The 25,464-nt window shown below is 44.1% G+C and overlaps 1 protein-coding gene across 2 annotated transcripts in view; it reads right to left on the bottom strand.

Moving 5' to 3' along the window:
* RABGEF1 (RAB guanine nucleotide exchange factor 1) overlaps positions 1-25,464 on the bottom strand; it is a 66,268-nt gene that overhangs the window by 28,629 nt on the left and 12,175 nt on the right. For both annotated transcript variants that reach the window (XM_069761246.1, XM_069761247.1), the window contains 2 exons: positions 20,080-20,246; positions 15,403-15,484 (listed from right to left, as the gene is read on the bottom strand). In XM_069761246.1, the coding sequence (XP_069617347.1) occupies positions 15,403-15,484; positions 20,080-20,246 (249 nt within the window). The remainder of the gene's footprint in view (positions 1-15,402; positions 15,485-20,079; positions 20,247-25,464) is intronic.

The raw sequence follows: 25,464 nt of genomic DNA on the forward strand, positions 1-25,464 counted from the left end.
CTCCTGTCCCTGCAGGCCGGGTGAAATTACAGTTAACCCTTTCACCCGGCCTGCAGGAGCCCAATCCGGCCATGACGCATATGCTGCGTCACAGGTCGGAATGGCACAGGTTTTCATGACGCATACGGTGCGTCAAAGGTCGGGAAAGGGTTAAACAAAACAATTCAAATGCAGCTGAAGTTCAGACTTTTAGCTTTCATTTGAGGGTATCCACATGAAAATTGGATGAAGGGTTTAGGAGTTTCAGATCCTTAACATGTGCCACCCCGTTTTTAAAAAGGGACCAAAAGTAATTGGACAGCTTCAATAATTTTAAATAAAATGTTCATTTCTAGTACTTGGTTGAATTCTCTTTGTTGGCAATGACTGCCTGAAGTCTTGAACTCATGGACATCACCAGACGCTGTGTTTCCTCCTTTTTGATGTTCTGCCAGGCCTTCACTGCGGTGGTTTTCAGTTGCTGTTTGTTTGTGGGCCTTTCTGTCTGAAGTTTATTCTTTAACAAGTGAAATGCATGCTCAATTGGGTGGAGATCAGGTGACTGACTTGGCCATTCAAGAATATTCCACTTCTTTGCTTTAATAAACTCCTGGGTTGCTTTGCCTTTATGTTTTGGGTCATTGTCCATCTGTAGTATGAAACGACGACCAATCAGTTTGGCTGCATTTGGCTGGATCTGAGCACACAGTATGGCTCTGAAGACCTCAGAATTCATTCGGCTGCTTCTGTCCCGTGTCACATCATCAATAAACACTAGTGACCCAGTGCCACCGGCAGCCATGCATGCCCAAACCATCACACTGCCTCCGCCATGTTTTACAGATGATGTGGTATGCTTTGGATCATGAGCCGTACCACGTCTTCGTCATACTTTTCTCTTTACATCATTCTGGTAGAGGTTGATGTTGGTTTCATCTGTCCAAAGAATGTTCTTCCAGAACTGTGCTGGCTTTTTTAGATGTTTTTTAGCAAAGTCCAGTGTCGCCTTTTTATTCTTGATGCTTATGAGTGGCTTGCACTGTGCAGTGAACCCTCTGTATTTATTTTCATGCAGTCTTCTATTTATGGTAGATTTGGATATTGATACGCCGACCTCCTGGAGAGTGTTGGTCACTTGGTTGGCTGTTGTGAAGGGGATTCTGCGATCATCCACCACTGTTGTCTTCCGTGGGCGCCCAGGTCTTTTTGCATTGATGAGTTCACCAGTGCTTTCTTTCTTTCTCAGGATGTACCAAACTGTAGATTTTGCCACTACTAATATTGTAGCAATTTCTTGGATGGGTTTTTTCTGTTTTCGCAGCTTAACCCCTTTCTGACATCGGACGTACTATCCCGTCCATGTGGGGTGGGCCCCTATGACCATGGACGGGATAGTACGTCCAGCGCGATCGGCGGCGCTCACGGGGGGAGCGCCGCCGATCGCGGCCGGGTGTCAGCTGCCTATCGCAGCTGACATCCGGCACTATGTGCCAGGAGCGGTCACGGACCGCCCCCGGCACATTAACCCCTGGCACACCGCGATCAAAGATGATCGCGATGTGCCGGCGGTGCAGGGAAGCATCGCGCAGGGAGGGGGCTCCCTGCGGGCTTCCCTGAGCCCCCCGCAGCAACGCGATGTGATCGCGTTGCTGCGAGGGTCTTACCTCCCTCCCTCCCTGCTCGAGCCCCGGATCCAAGATGGCCGCGGATCCGGGTCCTGCAGGGAGGGAGGTGGCTTCACAGAGCCTGCTCAGAGCAGGCACTGTGAAGCCTGCAGCGCTGCATGTCAGATCAGTGATCTGACAGAGTGCTGTGCAAACTGTCAGAACACTGATCTGTGATGTCCCCCCCGGGACAAAGTAAAAAAAAAAATTTTCAAACGTGTAAAAAAAAAAATAAAAAAAAAAATTCCAAAATAATGAAAAAAATATATATATATATATTATTCCCATAAATACATTTCTTTATCTAAATAAGAAAAACAAAACAATAAAAGTACACATATTTAGTATCGCCGCGTCCGTAACGGCCCGACCTATAAAACTGGCCCACTAGTTAACCCCTTCAGTAAACACCGTAAGAAAAAAAAAAAAAAAACGAGGCAAAAAACAACGCTTTATTATCATACCGCCGAACAAAAAGTGGAATAACACGCGATCAAAAAGACAGATATAAATAACCATGGTACCGCTGAAAACGTCATCTTGTCCCGCAAAAAACGAGCCCCCATACAGCATCATCAGCAAAAAAATAAAAAAGTTATAGTCCTGAGAATAAAGCGATGCCAAAATAATTATTTTTTCTATAAAATAGTTTTTATCGTATAAAAGCGCCAAAACATAAAAAAATGATATAAATGAGGTGTCGCTGTAATCGTACTGACCCGAAGAATAAAACTGCTTTATCAATTTTACCAAACGCGGAACGGTATAAACGCCTCCCCCAAAAGAAATTCATGAATAGCTGGTTTTTGGTCATTCTGCCTCACAAAAATCGGAATAAAAAGCGATCAAAAAATGTCACGTGCCCGAAAATTATACCAATAAAAACGTCAACTCGTCCCGCAAAAAACAAGACCTCACATGACTCTGTGGACCAAAATATGGAAAAATTATAGCTCTCAAAATGTGGTAACGCAAAAAATATTTTTTGCAATAAAAAGCGTCTTTCAGTGTGTGACGGCTGCCAATCATAAAAATCCGCTAAAAAACCCACTATAAAAGTAAATCAAACCCCCCTTCATCACCCCCTTAGTTAGGGAAAAATTAAAAAAATGTATTTATTTCCATTTTCCCATTAGGGCTAGGGCTAGGGTTAGGGCTAGGGTTAGGGTTAGGGCTAGGGTTAGGGCTAGGGCTAGGGTTAGGGTTAGGGCTAGGGCTAGGGTTAGGGCTAGGGTTAGGGTTAGGGCTAGGGTTAGGGCTAAGGTTAGGGCTAGGGTTAGGGTTAGGGCTAGGGTTAGGGCTAGGGTTAGGATTAGGGTTAGGGTTAGGGCTAGGGCTACAGTTTGGGTTGGGGCTAAAGTTACAGTTAGGGTTTAGATTACATTTACAGTTGGGAATAGGTTTGGGATTAGGGTAAGGGGTGTGTCTGGACCGGCATTTGCAGCAGTCTCAGCGCAGTTGGAGCTGGACTACGTCACAGACCCGCTCCTTCCTCTGATTTCACTTGAAACGTCAGAGAAAAGCCTAATGAATATGTAGCAGAGCGGGAACTGACACCTGGCTGAGCCATGTATTTTCACTGCTGACCAGGAACCAGTTGAACTAAGGAGATCTAAAAGTCCACGGGAGATCTGCAATTGTGGGGTCCCAAGCCATAGGGGTTAGATAGACGGAGGGATACAGGAAAATGTTCTCACCGGGGAGGGGGGGGGGGGTCGTCTTCGGAACAATGATTGCTGCTTCGCCCCTACACAATGTTACATGTATCACAGTCCGGAAATACTCTGATATACAGTTACATCCGTATATATTTGGACAGATACATTTTTCTAATTTTGGTTATAGACATTACCACAATGAATTTTAACCCCTTCATGACCCAGCCTATTTTGGCCTCAATGACCTGGCCGTTTTTTGCAATTCTGACCAGTGTCCCTTCATGAGGTAATAACTCAGGAACGCTTCAACGGATCCTAGCGGTTCTGAGATTGTTTTTTCGTGACATATTAGTCTTCATGTTAGTGGTAAATTTAGGGTCAATAAATTCTGTGCTTATTTGTGATAAAAACGGAAATTTGGCGAAAATTTTGAAAATTTCGCAATTTTCACATTTAGAATTTTTATTCTGTTAAACCAGAGAGTTATGTGACACAAAATAGTTAATAAATAACATTTCCCACATGTCTACTTTACATCAGCACAAATTTGAAAACAAATTTTTTTTTTGCTAGGAAGTTATAAGGGTTAAAATTTGACCAGCGATTTCTCATTTTTACAACGAAATTTACAAAACCATTTTTTTTTTAGGGACCACCTCACATTTGAAGTCAGTTTGAGGGGTCTATATGGCTGAAAATACCCAAAAGTGACACCATTCCAAAAACTGCACCCCTCAAGGTGCTCAAAACCACATTCAAGAAGTTTATTAACCCTTCAGGTGCTTCACAGCAGCAGAAGCAACATGGAAGGAAAAAATGAACATTTAACTTTTTAGTCACAAAAATGATCTTTTAGCAACAATTTTTTATTTTCCCAATGGTAAAAGGAGAAACTGAACCACGAAAGTTGTTGTCCAATTTGTCCTGAGTACGTTGATACCTCATATGTGGGGGTAAACCACTGTTTGGGCGCACGGCAGGGCTTGGAAGGGAAGGAGCGCCATTTGACTTTTTGAATGAAAAATTGGCTGCACTCTTTAGCGGACACCATGTCACGTTTGGAGAGCCCCCGTGTGCCTAAAAATTGGAGCTCCCCCACAAGCGACCCCATTTTGGAAACTAGACGCCCCAAGGAACTTATCTAGATGCATAGTGAGCACTTTAAACCCTCAGGTGCTTCACAAATTGATCCGTAAAAATGAAAAAGTACTTTTTTTTCACAAAAAAATTCTTTTAGCCTCAATTTTTTCATTTTCACATGGGCAACAGGATAAAATGGATCCTAAAATGTGTTGGGCAATTTCTCCTGAGTACACCGATACCTCACATGTGGGGGTAAACCACTGTTTGGGCACATGGTAAGGCTCCGAAGGGAAGGAGCGCCATTTGACTTTTTGAATGAAAAATTATCTCCATCGTTAGCGGACACCATGTCGCGTTTGGAGAGACCCTGTGTGCCTAAACATTGGAGCTCCCCCACAAGTGACCCCATTTTGGAAACTGGACCCCCCAAGGAACTTATCTAGATGTGTGGTGAGCACTTTGAAACCTCAAGTGCTTCACAGAAGTATATAACGCAGAGCCATGAAAATAAAAAAAAAATTTTCTTTTCTCAAAAATAATTTTTTAGCCCAGAATGTTTTATTTTCCCAAGGGTTACAGGAGAAATTGGACCCCAAAAGTTGTTGTCCAGTTTCTCCTGAGTACGCTGATACCCCATGTGTGGGGGTAAACCACTGCTTGGGCACACGTCGGGGCTCAGAAGGGAAGTAGTGACTTTTGAAGTGCAGACTTTGATGGAATGGTCTGCGGACGTCACGTTGCGTTTGCAGAGCCCCTGGTGTGCCTAAACAGTAGAAACCCCCCACAAGTGACCCCATTTTGTAAACTAGACCCACCAAGGAACTTATCTAGATATGTGGTGAGCACTTTGAACCCCCAAGTGTTTCACAGACGTTTACAACGCAGAGCCGTGAAAATAAAAAATTATTTTTCTTTCCTCAAAAATGATGTTTTAGCAAGCAATTTTTTATTTTCTCAAGGGTAACAGGAGAAATTGGACCCCAGTAATTGTTGCGCAGTTTATCCTGAGTATGCTGGTACCCCATATGTGGGGGTAAACTACTGATTGGGCACACGTCGGGGCTCGGAAGTGAGGGAGCACCATTTGACTTTTTGAATACAAGATTGGCTGGAATCAATGGTGGCGCCATGTTGCGTTTGGAGACCCCCTGATGTGCCTAAACAGTGGTAACACCTCAATTCTAACTCCAACACACCCCTAACCCTTATCCCAACTGTAGCCGTAACCCTAATCACAACTCTAACCCCAACACACCCGTAACCCCAACACACCCCTAACCCTAACCACAACCCTAATTCCAACCCAACCCTAAGGCTATGTGCCCACGTTGCGGATTCGTGTGAGATTTTTCAGCACCATTTTTGAAAAATCCGCGGGTAAAAGGCACTGCATTTTACCTGCGGATTTACCGCGGATTGCCAGTGTTTTTTGTGCGGATTTCACCTGCGGATTCCTATTGAGGAACAGGTGTAAAACGCTGCGGAATCCGCACAAAGAATTGACATGCTGCGGAAAATAACGCAGCGTTTCCGCGCGGTATTTTCCACACCATGGGCACAGCGGATTTGGTTTCCATATGTTTACATGGTACTGTAAACCTGATGGAACACTGCTGCGGATCCGCAGCCAAATCCGCACCGTGTGCACATAGCCTAATTCTAAAGGAATGTGCACACGCTGCGGAAAATGCTGTGGATCCGCAGCAGTTTCCCATGAGTTTACAGTTAAATGTAAACCTATGGGAAACAAAAATCGCTGTACACATGCTGCAGAAAAACTGCACGGAAACGCAGCGGTTTACATTCCGCAGCATGTCACTTCTTTCTACGGATTCCGCAGCGGTTTTACAACTGCTCCAATAGAAAATCGCAGTTGTAAAACCGCAGTGAAATGCGCAGAAAAACCGCGGTAAATCCGCGATAAATCCACAGCGGTTAAGCACTGCGGATTTATCAAATCCGCTGCGGAAAAATCCACAGAGGAGCAGAATACGTGTGCACATCCCTAACACCCCTAACCCTAGTTCTAACTCCGACCTTAGTGGGGGAAAAAAAAAAAATTCTTCATTTTATTATTGTCCCTACCTATGGGGGTGACAAAGGGGGGGGGGTCATTTACTGTTTTTTTTATTTTGATCACTGTGAGATTTTATCACAGTGATCAAAATTCACATTGGAACGAATCTGCCGGCCGGCAGATTCGGCGGGCGCACTACGCATGCGCCCGCCATTTTGGAAGATGGCGGCGCCCAGGAAAGAAGACGGACGGACCCCGGGAGGCTAGGTAAGTATAAGGGGGGGGGGGGGGAGGAGATCAGGGCACGGGGGGGGGGGGGGGGAGATCAGGGCACGGGGGGGGTGGATCGGAGCATGGGGGGATGGATCGGAACACGGGGGGATGGATCGGAACACGGGGGGATGGATCGGAACACGGGGGGATGGATCGGAGCACGGGGGGATGGATCGCAGTGCGGGGGGATGGATCGCAGTGCGGGGGGATGGATCGGAGTGCAGGGGGGTGGGATTGGAGCACGGCGGAGCGGACAGGAGGACGGGGGAGCGGAGCACAGGACGGAGGGGAGCGGACCACAGATCGGAGGGCTGGGGGGGGGGCGATCGGTGGGGTGGGGTGGGTGCAAATGAGTGTTTCCAGCCGATGATATTGCAGCATCGGCCATGGCTGGATTGTAATATTTCACCAGTTTTTTAGGTGAAATATTACAAATCGCTCTGATTGGCTGTTGAAAGTGAAACTGCCAATCAGAGCGATCGTAGCCACGGGGGGTGAAGCCATCCCCCCTGGGCTAAAGTACAACTCCTCCTGTCCCTGCAGGCCGGGTGAAATTACAGTTAACCCTTTCACCCGGCCTGCAGGAGCCCAATCCGGCCATGACGCATATGCTGCGTCACAGGTCGGAATGGCACAGGTTTTCATGACGCATACGGTGCGTCAAAGGTCGGGAAAGGGTTAAACAAAACAATTCAAATGCAGCTGAAGTTCAGACTTTTAGCTTTCATTTGAGGGTATCCACATGAAAATTGGATGAAGGGTTTAGGAGTTTCAGATCCTTAACATGTGCCACCCCGTTTTTAAAAAGGGACCAAAAGTAATTGGACAGCTTCAATAATTTTAAATAAAATGTTCATTTCTAGTACTTGGTTGAATTCTCTTTGTTGGCAATGACTGCCTGAAGTCTTGAACTCATGGACATCACCAGACGCTGTGTTTCCTCCTTTTTGATGTTCTGCCAGGCCTTCACTGCGGTGGTTTTCAGTTGCTGTTTGTTTGTGGGCCTTTCTGTCTGAAGTTTATTCTTTAACAAGTGAAATGCATGCTCAATTGGGTGGAGATCAGGTGACTGACTTGGCCATTCAAGAATATTCCACTTCTTTGCTTTAATAAACTCCTGGGTTGCTTTGCCTTTATGTTTTGGGTCATTGTCCATCTGTAGTATGAAACGACGACCAATCAGTTTGGCTGCATTTGGCTGGATCTGAGCACACAGTATGGCTCTGAAGACCTCAGAATTCATTCGGCTGCTTCTGTCCCGTGTCACATCATCAATAAACACTAGTGACCCAGTGCCACCGGCAGCCATGCATGCCCAAACCATCACACTGCCTCCGCCATGTTTTACAGATGATGTGGTATGCTTTGGATCATGAGCCGTACCACGTCTTCGTCATACTTTTCTCTTTACATCATTCTGGTAGAGGTTGATGTTGGTTTCATCTGTCCAAAGAATGTTCTTCCAGAACTGTGCTGGCTTTTTTAGATGTTTTTTAGCAAAGTCCAGTGTCGCCTTTTTATTCTTGATGCTTATGAGTGGCTTGCACTGTGCAGTGAACCCTCTGTATTTATTTTCATGCAGTCTTCTATTTATGGTAGATTTGGATATTGATACGCCGACCTCCTGGAGAGTGTTGGTCACTTGGTTGGCTGTTGTGAAGGGGATTCTGCGATCATCCACCACTGTTGTCTTCCGTGGGCGCCCAGGTCTTTTTGCATTGATGAGTTCACCAGTGCTTTCTTTCTTTCTCAGGATGTACCAAACTGTAGATTTTGCCACTACTAATATTGTAGCAATTTCTTGGATGGGTTTTTTCTGTTTTCGCAGCTTAACCCCTTTCTGACATCGGACGTACTATCCCGTCCATGTGGGGTGGGCCCCTATGACCATGGACGGGATAGTACGTCCAGCGCGATCGGCGGCGCTCACGGGGGGAGCGCCGCCGATCGCGGCCGGGTGTCAGCTGCCTATCGCAGCTGACATCCGGCACTATGTGCCAGGAGCGGTCACGGACCGCCCCCGGCACATTAACCCCTGGCACACCGCGATCAAAGATGATCGCGATGTGCCGGCGGTGCAGGGAAGCATCGCGCAGGGAGGGGGCTCCCTGCGGGCTTCCCTGAGCCCCCCGCAGCAACGCGATGTGATCGCGTTGCTGCGAGGGTCTTACCTCCCTCCCTCCCTGCTCGAGCCCCGGATCCAAGATGGCCGCGGATCCGGGTCCTGCAGGGAGGGAGGTGGCTTCACAGAGCCTGCTCAGAGCAGGCACTGTGAAGCCTGCAGCGCTGCATGTCAGATCAGTGATCTGACAGAGTGCTGTGCAAACTGTCAGAACACTGATCTGTGATGTCCCCCCCGGGACAAAGTAAAAAAAAAAATTTTCAAACGTGTAAAAAAAAAAATAAAAAAAAAAATTCCAAAATAATGAAAAAATATATATATATATATATTATTCCCATAAATACATTTCTTTATCTAAATAAGAAAAACAAAACAATAAAAGTACACATATTTAGTATCGCCGCGTCCGTAACGGCCCGACCTATAAAACTGGCCCACTAGTTAACCCCTTCAGTAAACACCGTAAGAAAAAAAAAAAAAAAAAAACGAGGCAAAAAACAACGCTTTATTATCATACCGCCGAACAAAAAGTGGAATAACACGCGATCAAAAAGACAGATATAAATAACCATGGTACCGCTGAAAACGTCATCTTGTCCCGCAAAAAACGAGCCCCCATACAGCATCATCAGCAAAAAAATAAAAAAGTTATAGTCCTGAGAATAAAGCGATGCCAAAATAATTATTTTTTCTATAAAATAGTTTTTATCGTATAAAAGCGCCAAAACATAAAAAAATGATATAAATGAGGTGTCGCTGTAATCGTACTGACCCGAAGAATAAAACTGCTTTATCAATTTTACCAAACGCGGAACGGTATAAACGCCTCCCCCAAAAGAAATTCATGAATAGCTGGTTTTTGGTCATTCTGCCTCACAAAAATCGGAATAAAAAGCGATCAAAAAATGTCACGTGCCCGAAAATTATACCAATAAAAACGTCAACTCGTCCCGCAAAAAACAAGACCTCACATGACTCTGTGGACCAAAATATGGAAAAATTATAGCTCTCAAAATGTGGTAACGCAAAAAATATTTTTTGCAATAAAAAGCGTCTTTCAGTGTGTGACGGCTGCCAATCATAAAAATCCGCTAAAAAACCCACTATAAAAGTAAATCAAACCCCCCTTCATCACCCCCTTAGTTAGGGAAAAATTAAAAAAATGTATTTATTTCCATTTTCCCATTAGGGCTAGGGCTAGGGTTAGGGCTAGGGTTAGGGTTAGGGCTAGGGTTAGGGCTAGGGCTAGGGTTAGGGTTAGGGCTAGGGCTAGGGTTAGGGCTAGGGTTAGGGTTAGGGCTAGGGTTAGGGCTAGGGTTAGGGCTAGGGTTAGGGTTAGGGCTAGGGTTAGGGCTAGGGTTAGGATTAGGGTTAGGGTTAGGGCTAGGGCTACAGTTTGGGTTGGGGCTAAAGTTACAGTTAGGGTTTAGATTACATTTACAGTTGGGAATAGGTTTGGGATTAGGGTAAGGGGTGTGTCTGGGTTAGAGGTGTGGTTAGGGTTACTGTTGGGATTAGGGTTAGGGGTGTGTTTGGATTAGGGTTTCAGTTATAATTGGGGGGTTTCCACTGTTTAGGCACATCAGGGGCTCTCCAAATGCGATATGGCGTCCGATCTCAATTCCAGCCAATTCTGCGTTGAAAAAGTAAAACAGTGCTTCTTCCCTTCCGAGCTCTCCCGTGTGCCCAAACAGGGGTTTACCCCAACATATGGGGTATCAGCGTACTCAGGACAAATAGGACAACAACTTTTGGGGTCCAATTTCTCCTGTTACCCTTGGGAAAATACAAAACTCGGGGCTAAAACATATTTTTTGTGGGAAAAAAAAAGATTTATTATTTTCACAGCTCTGCGTTATAAACTGTAGTGAAACACTTGGGGGTTCAAAGTTCTCACAACACATCTAGATTAGTTCCCTGGGGGGGTCTAGTTTCCAATATGGGGTCACTTGTGGGGGGTTTCTACTGTTTAGGTACATTAGGGGTTCTGCAAACGCAATGTGACGTCTGCAGACCATTCCATCTAAGTCTGCATTCCAAATGGCGCTCCTTTCCTTCCGAGCTCTGCCATGCGCTCAAACGGTGGTTTCCCCCAACATACGGGGTATCAGCGTACTCAGGACAAATTGGACAACAACTTTTGGGGTCGAATTTCTCCTCTTACCCTCGGGAAAATACAAAACTGGGGGCTAAAAAATAATTTTGGGGGGAAAGATTTTTATTTTAATTTTCACGGCTCTGCGTTACAAACTGTAGTGAAACACTTGGGGGTTCAAAGCTATCACAACACATCTAGATGAGTTCCTTAGGGGGTCTAGTTTCCCTCCCTTCCTTAGGGGGTCTAGCTCCTTCCCTTCCGAGCCCTCCCATGCGCCCAAACAGTGGTTCCCCCCCCACATATGGGGTATCAGCGCACTCAGGACAAATTGGACAACAAATTGTGGGGTCGAATTTCTCCTGTTACCCTCGGGAAAATACAAAACTGGGGGCTAAAAAATAATTTTTGTGGGAAAAAATTTTTGTTTTATTTTTACGGCTCTCCATTATAAACTTCTGTGAAGCCCTTGGTGGGTCAAAGCGCTCAGCACACATCTAGATAAGTTCCTAAGGGGGTCTACTTTCCAAAATGGTGTCACTTGTGGGGGGTTTCTACTGTTTAGGTACATTAGGGGCTCTGCAAACGCAATGTGACACCTGCAGACCATTCCATCTAAGTCTGCATTCAAATGGCACTCCTTCCCTTCTAAGCCCTCCCATGTGCCCAAACAGTGGTTCCCCCCCACATATGGTGTATCATCGCACTCAGGACAAATTGGGCAACAAATTTTGGGGTCCAATTTCTCCTGTTACCCTCAGGAAAATACAAAACTGGGGGCTAAAAAAATAATTTTTGTGGGAAAAAAATTTTGTTTTATTTTTACGGCTCTGCATTATAAACTTCTGTGAAGCACTTGGTGGGTCAAAGTGCTCACCACACCTCTAGATAAGTTCCTTAGGGGGTCTACTTTCCAAAATGGTGTCATTTGTGGGGGGTTTTAATGTTTAGGCACATCAGTGGCTCTTCAAACGCAACATGGCGTTCTATCTCAATTCCTGTCAATTTTGCATTGAAAAGTCAAATGGCACTCCTTCGCTTCCGAGCTCTGCCATGCGCCCAAACAGTGGTTTACCCCCACATGTGGGGTATTGGCATACTCAGGACAAATTGTACAACAATGTTTGGGGTCCATTTTCTCCTGTTACCCTTGGTAAAATAAAACAAATTGGAGCTGAATTAAATTTTTTGTGAAAAAAAGTTAAATGTTCATTTTTATTTAAACATTCAAAAAATTCCTGTGAAGCACCAGAAGGGATAATAAACTTCTTGAATATGGTTTTGAGCACCTTGAGGGGTGTAGTTTTTAGAATGGTGTCACACTTGGGTATTTTCTATCATATAGACCCCTCAAAATGACTTCAAATGAGATGTGGTCCCTAAAATAAAATGGTGTTGTAGAAATGAGAAATTGCTGGTCAACTTTTAACCCTTATAACTCCCTAACAAAAAAAAATTTTGGTTCCAAAATTGTGTTGATGTAAAGTAGACATGTGGGAAATGTTACTTATTAAGTATTTTGTGTGACATATCTCTGTGATTTAATTGCATAAAAATTCAAAGTTGGAAAATTGCGAAATTTTCATAATTTTCGCCAAATTTCCGTTTTTTTCACAAATAAACGCAGGTACTATCAAAGAATTTTTACCATTGTCATGAAGTACAATATGTCACGAGAAAACAATGTCAGAATCACCAGGATCCATTGAAGCGTTCCAGAGTTATAACCTCATAAAGGGACAGTGGTCAGAATTGTAAAAATTGGCCCGGTCATTAACGTGCAAACCACCCTTGGGGGTAAAGGGGTTAAGGATGCCTTTTTTCACCTGCATGGAGAGCTCCTTTGACCGCATGTTTACTTCACAGCAAAACCTTCCAAATGCAAGCACCACGCCTCAAATCAACTCCAGGCCTTTTATCTGCTTAATTGAGAATGAAATAACGAAGGGATTGCCCACACCTGTCCATGAAATAGCCTTGGAGTCAATTGTCCAATTACTTTTGGTCCCTTTAAAAACAGGCACATGTTAAGGAGCTGAAACTCCTAAACCCTTCATCCAATTTTCATGTGGATACCCTCAAATGAAAGCTGAAAGTCTGAACTTCAACTGCATCTGAATTTTTTGTTTAAAATTCATTGTGGTAATGTCTATAACCAAAATTAGAAAAATGTTGTCTCTGTCCAAATATAAATGGACCTAACTGTATGTTAGAAGAGGTGAACGGAGCATTATTCACGTCACACTGATGTGTCTTTCTAGGTTCTGCTTCACAAACCAATACTAACACATATCCTCTGTCTATCATTCTTTGTATTTGAAAAACTCAGTAAAAGAAAAAGGTCTGGCTTTTATAATGCATGTATTTACACACACAGCAGAGAACTCCCAAGTTATAGAAGTTAAAGGGAGTCTGTTGGCAGGTTTTGCACCAAGATGCAGGGACAGAGACCTCGATAACCGCAATTTGTCACTTAATATCAGTAGTATTAGTTTTCTCTGCTGCAGATATATTAATTTATTTTACTCACTTACATAACATAATTAATTCCACATAACTTTACAGATATCATAGTTGTCCCCATTGGGGCTCACAATCTGGAGTCCCTATCAATATGTCGTTGGAGTGTGGGAGGAAACCGGAGTACCAGGAGGAAACTCACGCAAACACGGGGATAACATACAAGCTCCTTGTAGATGTTGTCCTTGGTGGAATTTGAACCCAGGACCCCAGCGTTGCAAAGCTGCAAATCACTGAGCCACCATCCTTACCATAATCTAGCAGAGCCTGTAATGCTGATCCCTGTGTAAGCCTGCCCACGCTAATGATCAGCAGATTTCTAAACAGAAAGTTGCTTATGAGTGGTTTGGGTGTAGTTGGACAAGGAGGCCATTTTATAAATTACCGTAATAGATAAAAAGGTGTAGCTTTAAAAAGGTAAACTATAGACACTTTGTAATGAAACCTCTCTAAATGTCACAAGACCACCTGTGCGAGAGGCGATCACCTCAGGTGCCAGATTTCAAAGTAAGCAAGGTGTGACATCTGCAGCACAAAGGTTTTTAGGCCGACCACTATACATACTCGCTATAAAATACCGTTTTTTGTGGCTGACATATTGTAATTCTCTCCTACAAAGATGACGGTAGCACACTCATTTCAGCCTAATACTAACATATTACCCAGTGATCAAATTCATCACCACCATATAAATTCTGTAAGTCCCTGCCGGTGAACACAAGTCCCATCACTAGTGCTGACCCAAGGCATGGCGTACGTACAGTGAGCCTCACATCATAAAACTGACCCGGACTGGGTCGCGGTTAGCAGTGGGGTAGCACAGGGGTCAGTATTGGGCCCTCCTCTTTTTAACATTTTTTCATGACCTTGTAGGGGGCATACAGAGCAGAATTTCAATATTTGCAGATGACACTAAACTCTGCAGGGTAATCAATACAGAGGAGGACAATTTTATATTACAGGAGGATTTATGTAAACTAGAAGCTTGGGCTGATAAATGGCAAATGAGCTTTAATGGGGATAAATGTAAGGTCATGCACTTGGTTAGAAGTAATAAGATGTATAACTATGTACTTAATTCTAAAACTCTGGGCAAAACTGTCACTGAAAAAGACCTGGGTGTATGGGTGGATGACAAACTCATATTCAGTGGCCAGTGTCAGGCAGCTGCTACAAAGGCAAATAAAATAATGGGATGCATTAAAAGAGGCATTGATGCACATGAGGAGAACATAATTTTACCTCTATACAAGTCACTAGTTCGACCACACTTATACACTGGAGACCATACCTGTGCACAGTATTCTAAGAAAGACATAGCTGAACTAGAGCGGGTACAGAGGAGAGCGACCAAGGTTATTAGAGGACTGGGGGGTCTGCAATACCAAGATAGGTTATTACACTTGGGGCTATTTAGTTTGGAAGAACGAAGGCTAAGGGGTGATCTTATGTTAATGTATAAATATATGAGGGGACAGTACAAAGACCTTTCTGATGATCTTTTTAATCATAGACCTGAGACAGGGACAAAGGGGGCATCCTCTACGTCTGGAGGAAAGAAGGTTTAACCATAATCACAGACGCGGATTCTTTACTGTAAGAGCAGTGAGACTATGGAACTCTCTGCCGTATGATGTTGTAATGAGTGATTCATTACTTAAATTTAAGAGGGGACTGGATGCCTTTCTTGAAAAGTATAATGTTACAGGGTATATATACTAGATTCCTTGTTAGGGTGTTGATCCAGGGAACTAGTATGATTGCCGTATGTGGAGCCCGGAAGGAATTTTTTCCCCCAGTGTGGAGCTTACTCTTTGCCACATGGGTTTTTTTTTGCCTTCCTCTGGATCAACATGTTAGGGCATGTTAGATTAGGCTATGGGTTGAACTAGATGGACTTATAGTCTTCCTTCAACCTTAATAACTATGTTACTATGTTAGGAATAGCGGAGGTTATGTCTGTTATTAGCAGATTCCAGGAACAACATTACCTTTCCAATACATCTGCAGCTTATCCGCCGTGTTCTGGTAGAAATCCTGAGTGAATTCTGACAACTCATCGATGTTTGTCTCCTGGACATAGAGAAAAAATGAACAGGGTGAAATGTGAGGTCCAGCGGAAAAAAAAGTGGGGTTTTGTGTTCGGAAACTATATAGACACAGATAAGAAGTGAGTCACACCTTAATACTAGATAAATTATATGTAACCCCTCCCAATACACAATGTACTGGTATATCAAGTTTGGAGTGCCGATGTATGGAGGGGGCTCAGGAGCTGAGCCTGCACCACACCAGGGACATGCGATCACGAGGGGCCGATGGGCCACATGGCTGCCATCATTTTCCATATACTGCAATCCTGCTGTAGATCAGTATACAGAATAGGGAATGGCAAGTTCAAGTCCATTAAGGGGACAAAACAGAAACTTTTGGTATTGTCGAAAGTGGTCATAAAGACCTGGAAACTCCCACTGTCTATTGCTACCACCCAATGAGCGCTGTAGTAATAACTCCCACCACCACCGCCAAGTCCTCATAAAGCTATGTCAATAGGAAAAAAATATATGATGGCTTGTTGAAGAAGGGGAATAAATGACAGACAAAAAAATAAATAATGTGGGTGTTTTGGGAGAGTGTTTTTTAATTAAACAACTCTGTATTTTGTTATTATTTTATTAGTCCCCTAAGGGGCCATGAACACATGATCCACAGATGATGCTCTGCACTACTTCAGTGGTGTTATCCAGCCTGTCAGTAGTATGCGGTCAGATTGCCCGATAGATTGTGCCAGGTCTTTTGCAGATCAGAAGGACATTGTTAGCTCTCTGGTTTCTCCAGCAGCTCTGTTAGCACTCCGATGCAAATAACCTCTTACATGCCGCAATAAATGGTGACAGCGGCATGTAAAGAGATCCAATCCATTAGCTCAATGCAATGCAATTGCACTGTGTGTGCTAGTAGCTGGGAATGAGCACTGTTAAGACCAAGGGAGCCCAAGGCAAAAAAAAAGAAGCAATCTGTTGTCAGCACTCTCCATAGAGGCGCAAAGTCCCATTATCCAATAAACCCACTTGATAAAGACGTATTACAGGTTGATACAGTGTCACTGGTGTTCTGGTCAGAATAAATCACATTTTAATAACTTCATCTGGGACTTGGATGCTGTCTATATTGCAGCCCAGGGTTCACGATCTAGGGGTGAATATGCCTCACCTTTACAGGTCCTGATGGAAACTGGCACGTTGTATTATGTGGACATGAAAAGGCAATAATGCTGGGACATCGTTGTAGTGGGCTGTCGTCATCAACAATGGGGAACCAGTGGGATACTGCCAGAGCTTACACCCTCATCTGAGGACCCAGGTCAATCTGTAAGTGGCACTTGCCCCTGACGTCCTATCCACGCAGAATATGTCAGCAATTGACATACTTACAGCTTGGTTATTAGATGTTAACCAGTAACTGAAGTTGGTAAATGGCAACATCTGACAATTCTCCAATTGTAATAACTTGCAATTACGCTAGAGGAGTCTAAGTCCATGGAATACATATTGTAACATATTGTTTTGCTGAAGAGCCCGGTGTTGCCTGGGCATAGTAAATATCTGTGGTTAGTTATAGCACCTCACTGCTCTTATTTTCCCATCACGCCTCTTATTTTCCCCCTCACATCTCATTTTCAAATCACGCCTCTCCTTTTCCCCCCCTCACATCTTTCATTTTCCCCCTAATTCCTCTCATTCCCCCAACACTTGTCATTTCGACCTCACATCTGTCATTTTCCGATCACTCCACTATTTTCCCTCACACCTCATTTTCACCTCACACCTCTCATTTTCACCTCGGTATATACATGTTAGTCATCTCCCTTATATATAGTATACACCTGTACATAGTATATACCTGTATGTCATCTCCCCTGTAAATAGTATATACCTGTTTGTCATCTCCCCTGTAAATAGTATATACCTGCTGTTTGTCATCTCCTCCTGTATATTGTATATACCTATGTGTCAACTCCTCCTGTAAATAGTATATACCTGTGTCATCTCTTCTGTATATAGTATATACCTGTATGTCATCTCCTGTATATAGTATATACCTGTATGTCATCTCCCCTGTATATAGTTTGTACCTGCTGTATGTCATCTCCTCCTGTATATACCTATGTGTCTTCTCTTTTATATAGTATATACCTGTATGTCATCTCCTTCTGTATATAGTATACTAGATGGTGGCCCGATTCTAACGTATCCGGTATTCTAGAATATGTAGGCAGTATATAGCACAGGCTACGTACTATATTGCACAGTGACGTAGTATATAATACAACCAACGTAGTATATAACAGAGCTACGTAGTATGTAACACAGCCACGTAGTATATAACAGCCACGTAGTGTATTGCACAGGTGTGTAGTATATTGGTCAGCCACGTAGTACATAGCAGAGCCACCTAGTATATTGGACAGTCACGTTGTATATTGCACAGTCACGTTGTATATTGCCCAGCTACATAGTACAGTATTTTTCAGACTATAAGACGCACCGGACCATAAGGCGCACCCCAAATTTGGGGTGAAAACTGCAGAAAAAAAGATTTTTTATAAGATGGGGGTCCATCTTATTGTCCGAATTTACAGTATCTTACCTGAGGGCTGGCGGTGGCAGAGCAGGGTCACAGGAGGCAAGGTGTCGGCAGAGGTGGGGTGATGCTGGGATGAGGAGGTGCTGGGATGAGGAGGTGCTGGGATCAGGAGGTGCAGTGAGAGGTATGGCGTTTGAGGGGTCCCAGGCTTACCGTGCAGGCAATGCAGGCTTACCGTGGCGGCAGAGGTGCGGTGGCAGAGGAGGCGCAGTAAGCGGGGTCCCTTTCCCCGGTATGGTGATGCAGCAGCCCGGTAAGCAGCAGAGCCGGGTGAATCCTGTTGTTATCGGTGGGGGCGGCCATCTTCCAGAGGCCGCGCGTGTGCAGATGAAGCGCTCTGCTTCCCGGGGCTTCAGGAAAATGGCTGCGGGAGGCCGCGCGTGCGCAGATAGAGATCGCGGCGGCCATTTTCCTGAAGCCCCGGGAAGCAGAGCGCTCCATCTGCGCACGCGCGGCCTCAGGAAAATGGCCGCCACCACCGATAACAGGATTCACCCGGCTCTGCTGCATCACCTCACCGGAGAAAGGGACCCCGCTTACTGCGCCTCCTCTGCCGCCGCACCTCTGCCACCGCACCTCTGCCGCCACGGTAAGCCTGCATTGCGACTATTAGACGCACCCCCATTTTCCCCCCTTTTTTTGGGGCGAAAAAGTGCGTCTTGTAGTCCGAAAAATACGGTATATAGCAGAGATGTAGTATATAACAGAGCCCACGCAGTATGTAACACAGCCCACGTAGTATATAGCAATGTGGGCACTATATGCGTGGTTAAAAAAAAAAAAAAAAGACTTAAATTAAAAAAATAAACATATTTTTGTTTTTCATTTTTTCTCTAGCTATAACTTCCCCTCTCTCATCATTTGGGGTTATCTAGTTACAGAGTGGTAGTCCACTCGTATTGTATTTCCATGTTGAATTCTATGTTTTTAGCCTTATGTTTATCTTGATTGAGAGGTACTTTGCCTTAATTTGCAAATTGGAACGCTAAAATAGTTACCGTCTTTAATAATGGGCTTCTGTAATACCGGAAAGAGGGAGGTAATTCCTTGTACCTATGTTTGCATGTTAATATACTAATGTTGAAAATGTTTAATTGAAAATGTTTAATAAAAACAGTTTGGAAAAAAAATAAAAAAAAAATAAACATATACTCACTGTGTCGAGTTGCATGTGACAGGTTAGTGTAGCAAGTTGTGTGCAGCAAGTTTTGCGCATGGCAAGCTTTGCGCATGTGCAACTTTTGTGTGAGACAACTTTTGCATGTGTTGCAACTTTTGTGCATGTGGCAATTTTTCCGCTGTGCAAGTTTTGTGTGTGGCGAGTTTTCCATGAGGTAAGTTTTGCGTAAGCCTAGTTTAGCATGTGGCGAGTTCTGCATGTGGCGAGTTCTGCACGTGGCGAGTTTTGAGTGGCGACTTTTGAGTGGCGACTTTTGAGTGGCGACTTTTGAGTGGCGACTTTTGAGTGGCGACTTTTATGTGGCGAGGTTGGTGTATGTGTGGTGAAATGTGTGCTGAGGGTGGTATATGTGTTCAAGCACGTGGTAGTGTGTGGTACATTTTGTGTGTTCATATCCCCGTGTGTGGTGAGTATCCCATGTCGGGGCCCCACCTTAGCAACTGTACGATATATATTCTTTGGCGCCATCGCTCTCATTCTTTAAGTCCCCCTTGTTCACATCTGGCAGCTGTCAATTTGCCTCCAACACTTTTCCTTTCACTTTTTCCCCATTATGTAGATAGGGGCAAAATTGTTTGGTGAATTGGAACGCGTGGGGTTAAAAATTCACCTCACAACATAGCCTATGATGCTCTCGGGGTCGAGACGTGTGACTGTGCAAAATTTTGTGGCTGTAGCTGCGACGGTTCAGATGCCAATCCCAGACACACACACATTCAGCTTTATATATTAGATTATTATACTCCAGGTAAGCAATTGTGAGGGCCGATGTATGGACTGCTTATAATGTCACCAACTAATAACGAAAGGATGACGGTGCCAAGGAAATAGACCCACAAACCTTCTTGTGGTGCATGGCTTCCAGGAAGACTTTGCACTGTTTGTAGACATCATGTCCTGCTTTATGATACGTCTTTAAAAACTCAATAAAATCTTTAGATACCCGATCCGTCTCGAGACTGTACTGGCGAGTAAGAGAAGGGCTGGGGGCTTTAGCTTCTTTCATATCTGTTTCCAAAAAAAGAACAAGAAAAAACTATTTTATCTTATATAAGCTTTATTATAACTATAATTAAAAATGGAAAACATTGCTATATGACGTATGGATGGTACGTCTAACGTTTGCAATCGTGACTACTTTTTTTTTTTACTGGGTTGAGTTACATGTAACAGAGTTTCATGATAGATTTCACACTTTAAGGGACCTGTCTGCTGCAAAAAATAGGATTTTCCTGCTGACATAGTAATAATCTGCAGGTAAATAGCAGTGTAAACATGTTCTGCTGGCCTAGAGAGAGAGAGTGCAGGGAAAAAGTGTTATTCTCCCTGCAGCCACTCACCGTCATCGGGGCAGTGAGGGGATGTAATGGTCACCACTCACTAGAATCACTTCCCCTGCTCTTTGACTGACAGGGGGGTGGGGATGAGGACCAGGACGCTTCTTAAGATTGACAGTTCGGGTCGGAGGCCCGGCTGAGCTCCTGCCCGTACAGCCCTCTCTCCCCTGCTGCCAGTAGAGGCAGCTTTTCCTGTACAGCACAAAGGCATGAAACTGCCTAGATCCAGCCGGCTTCAGAGAAGTGCTTGCAGGCTGTACAGCAAATACATGCTCCTTGACACTGGCCACACTCAGGGGAGACCGGTAACCTCACAATGAGCTGTGAACGCTAGAATTAAAAAAAAAAAAAAAAAACTCCGGCCGTTGGAGAGGCTTTTTTAATAAGGGATCATTTGCAATGTTGCTCATTTTTAAAAGCACTTTGCTACTGTCTCCCATGTAACAGCTCATGAGCACATTCCTCACGGTGCCTCATTAGTTTCCATTGTAAAGTAAATAATCTCCACCTAGTACATTTAATAGTAAGTACAATAATATTTGTTGACTGAAATAATGAAGTTATGACAAGGTATTCAGTTAGTCACCGCAGTAAGAAAAAGGAAGCATTATGCAGCTCTTAATGAAGTGCTTGCCATGTTTGTGCAGTGTATGAACCGGTTAGGGGTCTTTATTAATTATTGGGACGAGTCGTAGTTTACTATACAACACCATTCACTTTACCATATAATGGACAGAGAAAAAAATACAAGTGGTAAAATTGTAAAAAAAAAAAAAAAAATACATCGCCATTGTTTTTTTTAGTTTAATTTTTACTGCGTTCATGGTGTGCTAAAAACGAGCTGGCAACATTATTCCCCAGGTCAGTACGATTCCAGTGATGCCAAACTTGTATAGTTGGCTTTAAAAAAAAAAAAAAAAAAAAAATAATAAAAAAAACCAAAACATTGGCTTGTGTCACCATTTTTTGATACCGATATCTTTCTATTTTTCTGCTGAAGGAGCTGTGTGAGGGCTTGCTTTTCAAAGGGTAAGGCTACTTTCACACTTCCGTCAGGACGGGCCCGTCGCAATGCGTCGGGCCGACGTATGTTGTGAAAATAACTGCACGACGTGGGCAGCGGATGCAGTTTTTCAACGCATCCGCTGCCCATTCTGCAGTCTTGGGAGGAGGGGGCGGAGTTTTGGCCGAACATGCGCGGTCGAAAATGGCAGACGCGACGCACAAAAAAGCTACATGGAACTTTTTTTGTGCCGACTGTCTGCCAAAACACGACGCATCCGTCGCACGAGAGATGCGACGTGTGGCCATAAGTCGCAATGCGTCGTTAATGCAAGTCAATGGAGAAAAAAAACGCATCCTGCGGGCAACTTTGCAGGATGCGTTTTTTCTCCAAAACGACGCATTGCGACGGAGGCCAAACGACGCAAGTGTGAATGTAGCCTCAGCTGACGGTTAGTCTCTGTTGATACCACTTTGGGAAACATACATTTGACAGAGTATTTTTTTTCTCTATTTTTTACACTTTTTTTTATGCCATCAGCGATTGACAGTGGCATTTCAATAATTATACAGCAGCGATCGGTGGTAACCCTGTTCGGTGCTTTTTTAGGCAGATGCCAGGAGGGCAAGACAGCCAACATCTCTAGGCTCCATACACTCCCTTTGCACACATGTAATTTGTTATGTGGTCGTGAAAGGGTTAATACTACCTTTTCCCCCCATAAAGGATGTTTTTGCAGAAGTTAAGCTGAGGACTACTACAGCATCTGATACATCACGTGTTAATAATTTCGTTTAATCCATTATTTCCTGGGCAAAACGAAAACATATTCCATGGATTTAAATCTCCCATTTGGTGAAATAAAATTTCTATCCCACAATGCAATAAAGGGAACCTGCCGGCGTCATTTTATGGTGTCGCCCAGAGGTAGTGCTGTAAAGGTCAGGGTGCAACAATCCCGATGTCTCTCTGGTTGGGAAGTGTTGTGCCATTGTGGCGAAATACGGCTTTTTATGTACAAGCACGAGTATTGAGAGAGTCTTATTTTTCCCGTCTGGTGCTGTCCACCACTGTGTGGCTGACCACAGACAAAGACTTCTTTTGGCTGGGGTGAAGCATGAAGAACACATGCACAAAGTTTCGGTATGCGGCATAGGCGACAACCCCCACCGTAGCCCCTGTATCTGTGGTGAATGATGCAGCAGAGGGCGGGCTGCACCGAAGGGGTCCGATTACAGGTGCAGCGATACCCTCCGCCACCACTGCACTTACATTAAGGTTGGGAAAAAAAAAAAAATCAAGATTTAAAAAAAAAATGACACCATGGATCTGAATCAAAGAGGTAGTGTTGTAATGGAGGTACACGGACCGGTACACCTCTGGTTGGCTCCATAAAATGAAGCTGTCAGGTTGTCCCTACATGACAGACATACATGAACATACTCCACGTACACTGAAAACACAGACACAAGCACATATAGTTATGGACCCACCTCTGATCTTGTCATAAAGCACTTGTGTATCAATGGAGGGGTAATGAAGTAAAACACGACAATGACACATTAAAACACAGTATGATTGAAGCAAATGATAAATGAAGGAAGGCGATGGCAAACCTAGGGAGTGTGCACACATTTAGTATTTGCATAACATTTTGCTGCTGTACGAACGCTGTGGGAAATAAGCATTTTTTTTTAACCCCATTCATTTAAATGGGTGAAAAACGCTCAACGGATCAACATGCTGCAAATCTGAAAAAAAAAACAGAATGTGCATGAGAGAATTCACTTTGCTGTTACAGTAAAACGCTACATTTTTCTCCATAGCAAATACGCAATGTGTGAACAAGCCCTAAGAGTGCAAGTAAAACATCAAGAAAAGCACATGCAACAAGCACAGACATTGCCAACAGCAAGGCACAATCTTACAAGAGAAGCGCGGATCATCCATCCATACGGAGCACGGCGAAATCTGTGACAGCCGCCATGTGTAAGAACCATTTCCCCTTCACATCCATATTACCAGTGGGATTACTAAGCAATGGATGAACACAGGGTTTTTTTTTTTAGGTTCTGAGAAAGTGGAGTGGCTGAAACCATATCGTGTTATTGTGGTGACCAATGAGACTTTATTTTTGTGTGTGCTACATTTTTACCACGGCATTTCAGAAGATGGCAGCACCATGCACAGTCTCGATATCCAGACTGCTACCAACAGCCTCATCGGGCACTGATCAGAGACCAGGAAAATTACCCGCTGATGGTGCAATCACTTAGGTGCCATAGTCCATTGCAACTGACAATGTGACAGAGAGAGAAATCCATCTATCTGCCCATAGGCCACAGCACGATGGTGGATGATTTACCATGGCAGCCGGGGTCCACCTAACATTACCTGCCTGCCAGTGTAGGTCTGAAAAGCTGGAAAGGCTGGAAACACCATATATTTCACAGAATTATAGAGGCGAGTTATCCCACGAACGAAGTACATTTTAAATCAACACATCATGAAATAATAAAAGTTTCACAATTTTATGTTAAAAAAAAAAAAAAAAATTGTCCCTTTATGTGTTGACTGTGAACTGGAGCAGCTCTGCGTGGTCAGACACAGCCATTACACAGTAGGAGCACATTTAAAACATTGTCTCCGCATGAGAACAGATTTTTTGTTTTTTAACATGTCTAATTGTGGAACTTATTTTTATTTCAAGATCTAAATGCACTTTGTTGGTGGGACAAGACGAATAATGTTATGCTTATTTTAAAAAGCACAACACCGGAGTAAAATATCAGTATCATCAGGTACTCTGTGCAAAAGGTTTCCCTATTGGGTTTGTTCTCTGCTTATGCACATGAAAGTTGATCATTAGGGCTTACACCAGCTTTGCATTTAAAAAGGCAACGACCATCTTTATCCATATATTCTTTAGGGACTATGACTTATGGTGGAGAACATCGATGAGTCAAGATGGAAAGTTGTAAGGACAACTGAGTCTAGATGAGGGACGTTCTGACTTCTTACACGTTCTCAAGGTGTGCAATCTGACATACAGCATAAACCTTCTGTGTTTACCAAAATAAGCAGACCGTCCTCTGCAGTCTAAGGGTATGTTCACACGTTCAGGATTTCCATCCTTTTTTTTTCCTGACTGTTTTTTAAAAAACTGCAGCTCTTGGCAGAAAACGCAGGTCCTTTTTTTGGTCCTTTTTTGGTCCGTTTTTGATGCGTTTTTTGATGCGTTTTTTGATGCGTTTTTTTGATGCAGTTTTCTAGCCAGAGTCTGTGTGTTTTCTAGGAATTTTTTTAGGGTTAAAATGGCTGAAAATACCCTAACCCTAACCCTACCCCTAACCCTAACCCTACCCCTAACCCTAACCCTACCCCTAACCCTACCCCTATTCTAACCTTAGTGAAAAAAAAAAAAAAAAAAATTCTTTATTTTTTTTATTGTCCCTACCTATGGGGGTGACAAAGGGGGGGGGGTGTCATTTACTATTTTTTTATTTTGATCACTGAGATAGGTTATATCTCAGTGATCAAAATGCACTTTGGAACGAATCTGCCGGCCGGCAGATTCGGCGGGCGCACTGCGCATGCGCCCGCCATTTTGCAAGATGGCGGCGCCCAGGGAGAAGACGGCCGGACGGACACCGGGACGCCGGGTGAGTATAAGGGGGGGAGATTAGGGCACGGGGGGGGGCATCGGAGCACTGGGGGGGGCATCGGAGCACGGGGGGGCGGGATCGGAGCACGGGGGGGCAGCCACACTCCGCCCACGCACTTCCGCCCGCTCCCCGCACTTCCTGCTGCAGCGGTTCTGCACATCAAATCGCAGTAAAACCCGCAGATATATTTTTGATCTGCGGGTATTACTGCGGTTTGGACC

This window comes from Ranitomeya imitator, chromosome 3, assembly GCF_032444005.1.
Source record: "Ranitomeya imitator isolate aRanImi1 chromosome 3, aRanImi1.pri, whole genome shotgun sequence".
NCBI classification, from domain to species: domain Eukaryota; kingdom Metazoa; phylum Chordata; class Amphibia; order Anura; family Dendrobatidae; genus Ranitomeya; species Ranitomeya imitator.